The sequence below is a fragment of the Alexandromys fortis genome, unplaced genomic scaffold (assembly GCF_014885135.2).
Source record: "Alexandromys fortis isolate MF-2015 unplaced genomic scaffold, M_Fortis_MF-2015_v1.1 scaffold_216, whole genome shotgun sequence".
Lineage (NCBI taxonomy): Eukaryota > Metazoa > Chordata > Mammalia > Rodentia > Cricetidae > Alexandromys > Alexandromys fortis.
Genome location: NW_026068089.1, coordinates 1,422,703 through 1,427,944, shown reverse-complemented (window position 1 = coordinate 1,427,944; position 5,242 = coordinate 1,422,703). Strand labels below are relative to the sequence as shown.

General features: G+C 45.4%; 1 protein-coding gene across 5 annotated transcripts in view; it reads left to right on the top strand.

Annotated features, from left to right (window-relative positions):
- The first annotated feature begins 490 nt into the window (after nt 1-490).
- Nucleotides 491-5,242, top strand: part of Tfcp2 (transcription factor CP2) — a 50,545-nt gene continuing 45,793 nt past the window's right edge. The window contains exons 1-2 of one of the 5 annotated variants that reach the window (XM_050122452.1): nt 491-702; nt 1,033-1,172. In XM_050122452.1, the coding sequence (XP_049978409.1) occupies nt 1,051-1,172 (122 nt within the window). In that variant the 5' untranslated portion in view covers nt 491-702; nt 1,033-1,050. The other 4 variants (XM_050122453.1, XM_050122455.1, XM_050122454.1 and 1 more) reach the window with 4 other exon arrangements.

Genomic DNA, 5,242 nt, shown 5'->3' with positions numbered 1-5,242 from the left:
TTATCGAGCTATAAATAAAGACGCCAGGCCTGACTTTGCTCTGCAGATCTTTCCCCAAAACTCCTTCGTCAAAACTTTTAAAAAAGCAGGGCACGGTAGGTAGAGGTTGCGAATGTCTGACTTCCAGGCCAGTCAAAACTATGCAGAGACCATGTCTCAAAGCATCAACCTTGTCTCCTGCTAGAATGCATTAGAAGGGTGAAGATACGGGGCGGAAAGTGAGGAGAGTTTGAGACAGCACCAGGGACACAATGTCCCTCCAGGGAAGGAGGCGGGCGGGGTACGGCCAGACCGACAGCTCTCAGATCGCCAGACTCCCAGGCAGCGCGACCGGAACCCCACTCTAGAATCCCACTCTAGAACGTGCCACGCCGGCCACACCTGGTCCTCGGGGGCGGGGACCATTAGCTTCGATAGCCTATCACCGCTGCGGAAGCCAAGCCAGACTCCGCCTCTTCACTGGTGGGCGGCAACGTGACGTCACCTTCGGGCGGCAGAGGGCGCCATGATTGGTTGGCGCTGGGAGGTTAGCGCTTAGTGTCTATGCCGAAGTTTTCCCGTCCAGGTTTCCGGGCGCTCGGAGTCGCTCCCGAGGGCTTGGGGAGCGCTCTGCAGAAACCTGGGCTTTCTTCTGAGGACCGAGCACGGGAGAACCGGTGACCGGAAGTGATCTGCTGACCGGAAACGAGGCCTGAGGGGAAAGTGCGGCCCCCCCGGAGGGAGGCACTCTCCGCGGCAGGGGGCAGAGGGGACGCCAGGGCGACTGGCGTGCTGCGCGCCTCGGCTTAGAGGCTGTGTGGAGGCCGCCGAGCGGCCCGGAGGACTCAGCCGCACTCGGGCAAGTCCGACGTGGTTGAGACCCCGGCGCCTCGCGCTCCCGACAGCCGAACGAGAGGGATCCTGGCCATCGGGGCACCCGGGGAGTAACCGGGGTGCAGCCTCAGGGTCAGGCTCGGGGTTCTGGTGTGCTGCGCGAGGGAGCTTGTTTGTAGGTTCCCTGCGGGTAGAGTTACGCTCCGTGCCTTTGTACAGGGCGAGGAAGGAGCCGGCATGGCCTGGGCTCTGAAGCTGCCGCTGGCGGACGAGGTGATTGAGTCGGGGCTGGTGCAGGACTTTGATGCCAGCCTGTCCGGCATTGGCCAGGAGCTGGGCGCTGGTGCGTACAGCATGAGGTGAGCGATAGCTTCCTCGCACCTTACCTTCTCAATAACAGGCAGGATCGTGAACGTGGGGAAGGCGGGCGTAGAGTTTAAAAAACTGCTTGTAGCGGAGTGGGAGACCTTTTCCCCTTGTTGACTAGAGTGGTGAGGGAGAACTAGAGAAAGACTGTGCGAAGTGTCAGCTCTGCAGGGCCTTGGGGTGGGAAGAGTCAGCTCTGCAGGGTCTTGGGGTGGGAAGAGTCAGCTCTGCAGGGCCTTGTTTGTGTATGTGGTATGGTATGCCTGATTCATGTGAGGAAAGGGTTACACTGAACACGTGAGGGGTGTCCAGGCAGTTGGAGAGTTGGAAACTGGGGTTAAGTTAACTCGGGTAAGACGTCGACACATAGCCGTCTTTTATGACAAACTTGTTTTAAGACTTCTCTTCCAGGATTTCTGTCTTTGGAAACGTGAGCTGAGAAGTTTTTAAACAGTGACAAAGTCATTAGAACTACATGAATTATCAGGGGGTAGAGGCAGGGGAATCAGGAGTTCAGGGCTATCCTTGGCTACATAGCAAAGTTGTCATGGGCAACATGAGATCCTGTCTCAAAAAAAAATGTAGCAAAGATAACTTCTAGATATTGCTAGACACCTATGTATTGAGCTAATTGTCAGGGAAGATGTGGTGGGGACAGTGCCCCACACTGCTGAAGCAGCTGGAGTTTTCTCCCCCTTAGGAATTGTTGCCACAGAAAGAGAATTTCAGGATAAGCTACTATGAAGCAGATTTGGAGTTTATTAAAATGTTTTTAAACATTCATTTAACCATGGGGACGAAAGGAAAGAAAGGTGCTTAAGGAAGACACACCTGAGATTGGGGTTCAGAGCTGTCTTTACTGTGACTATATGTAGTGGTTTTGGTGGTGCCTGAGTTATACTTAACAGGATCGCTAACCTAACAGATCATGCATGGGATTACTCTAGGTCTCAAAGGTTGCAAGAGAAGTTAAGATGTTTTTCTGTGAACAAAAATTTAGTCTTGTATTGGGGATTCCTAGAAAACATCTGGGAAAGAAGAAAGACTGTATTTGAAGGTAATGTAGGCATAGGTCTTAAACATGGTTCACTATTTTAACATTTTTTTCTATGTAAAAGGAATGTTATTTCTATGTTGATAACATTCTTTTTATATAAAATAAGTATTATTTCTATGTTGATAGTCTTCACACCAAATATAGTTACTTGTGTTGGAATGTGCCCCCCATTTATTTGTGTGTGTGTGTGTGTGTGTGTATGTATGTGTGTGCATGTGTGTGCCATGGCACTTGTGGAGATATTTAATGGAAATCTGGAATAGACGGTATTAGGTCATTGGACCACATAACAATACAGCCAATACAATATAGGTATAGTGCGCACACACACCATCATTAAGGTTTACCTTTTGTAGGTCCCTTTTTTAAAAAATATATAAGTTAATCAGACTTTCTGGAATGTACTTAAACTTGGTTTTGTTTTGACCTTTTTTTTCTGTTTCTGCTTTGGGAAAATCTTTAGGACCATACTTCTGTCTGAAACCCCTTTTCAGGGCTGGGGAGATGCCCGGGGGTCTCTGCTTTACAAGCATGTGCTTGCTGCACAGAAACATCTGAGTTGGGATCCCCAGCACATGAGAGAGCCAGGTCCAGCTGCTCCAGCGCACTCCTTAGCCCGATCCCTGGGGCTCACTAACTAGCATGCCTGTGTAAATGCATGTGGAGGCCGGAGGTTGGTGTCCAATGTTTTCTTCATAGAAGTCAGAAAGAAGGTGTGGGATCCCCTGGAACTGGAGTTGCAGGTGCTTGTGAGCCACCATATGGGTGCTGGCAGTTGAACCCGGGTTCTTTGGAAGAGCAGACAGCGCTCTTACACTGAGTCCCAGTTGATTGTTTCACTGGGCAGAAGCTTCTTAGTTTCATGAAGTCCATTTCCATTGTCCTTGATTCGTAGGCACTTGGGTCCTTCTCAGGAAGTCCTTGCACACACCTATTTCGTGTAGGTTAGGAATACAGGCATATGATTTGCTTTATTCCAGCAGTTTCTATGTTCCATCTGTAGGTTTTTGATCCAGTTGGAATGAGATTTCATGAAGGTGATGGGTACAGGTCTAATTCCTTCTTCTGCTTGTGGACAACCGGAGTTCTCAGCACCATTTGTTGAAGATGCTTTTTTTTTCTCCAGCATGTTTTTGGCACCATTGTCTAACACAGTAGCCAATGTTATATGTTTGCTTATGTTTGGGTGTGCAGTTTTGTTCCGCTGGTCTCCGTATCTGTCTTTGTGCCAGTGCTCTATTTTTTTTATTGCTATGGCTCTGTGATGTATCTTAAGACTGGATCTGTAATCCCTTCAGCATTCTTCTTTTTGTTCAGGATTGTTTTGGCTATTGGGAGCCTTGTGTGGTTCCATATGAATTTTAGGATAGTTTTTTTTGTTTGTTTGTTTTTTGTTTTTTTGGTTTTGTTTTTCTATTTCTGTGAAGAATGAGATGGGGATTTTGATTGGGATTTCATTGACTCTGTACATATCTTTTGGTAGAATGGTCATTTTCACAGTGTTGATTCTACCAGTTCATGAACATGGGATGTCATTCTATCTTCGGTGTCTTTATCTCTCTCTTCAGAGGTTTAAAGTTTTCATTGTTGAGGTCCTTCATGTCTTGCTTAGGTTTATTCCTAGATATTTATTTTCTTTGAGGCTGTTGTGAATGGGAGTATTCCATGACCTCCTTCTCTGTATATTTATTGTTGGTGTATTGAAAAGCCATTGATTGTAAGTTGATTCTGCATCCTGACACATTCCTGAATTTGTTTATTGTTTCTAGAAGTTCCAGTAGAGTTTTGGGGCTCTCTAATGTATAATAGCATCATATTTCCTGCAAATAGGGATAGTTGATTACTTATATCCCTATTTGTATCCTTTAATTCCTTCACTTGTCTTACTGTTCAACCTTCAACACAGTGTTCAAAAAGAGTGAGGATATTGTTTATCTGTCTTGCTCCTGACTTCAGTGGGATTGCTCCAAACTTTTCTCCATTTAGGACAGTGGTTCTCTGCCTGTGGGTCGAGATCCCCTTGGAGTTGCATATCAGATATTTGCATTATAATTCACAATAGTAGAAAAATTACAGTTATAAAGTAGTAATGAAATAATTTTATGGTTGGGGTCACTAACATGAGGAACTATATTAAAGGTTTGCAGCATTAAGTAGGTTAAGAACCACTGGCCATCAAAATCCCAGCAAAATTCTTCAAAGACCTTGAAAGAACGGTACTCAACTTCATTTGGAAAAGCAAAAAACCCAGGATAGCCAAAACAATCCTGTGCAATAGAAGAACTTCTGGAGGCATCACAATCCCTGACTTCAAACTCTACTACAGAGCAGCAGTACTGAAAACAGCCTGGTATTGGCATAAGAACAGACAGGAGGACCAATGGAACTGAATGGAAGACCCGGATATCAATCCACACGTCTTCAAACACCTGATCTTTGATAAAGAAGCAAAAAATATGAAATGGAAAAAAGAAAGCATATTTAACAAGTGGTGCTGACATAACTGGATATCAACATGTAGAAGAATGAAAATAGACCCATATCTATCACCATGCACAAAACTCAAGTCCAAATAGATCAAAGACCTCAACATAAAGCCAGCCACACTGAACCTTATAGAAGAGAACGTAGGAAGTACACCTCAACGCATTGGCACAGGGAACTACTTCCTAAATATAACCCCAGCAGCACAGACACTGAGAGAAACAATTAATAAATGGGACCTGAAACTTGAAAACCTTCTGTAAAGCAAAGGACATGGTCAATAAGACAAAACGACAGCCTACAGAATGGGAAAAGATCTTCAGTAACCCCACATCAGACAGAGGTCTGATCTCCAACATATACAAAGAACTCAAGAAATTAGACACCAAAAGATCACATAATCCAATAAAAATGGAGTTCAGACCTAAACAGAGAACTCTCAACAGATGAATCTAAAATGGCTGAAAGACACTTAAGGAAATGCTTAACATCCTTAGTCATCAGAGAAATGCAAATCAAAAC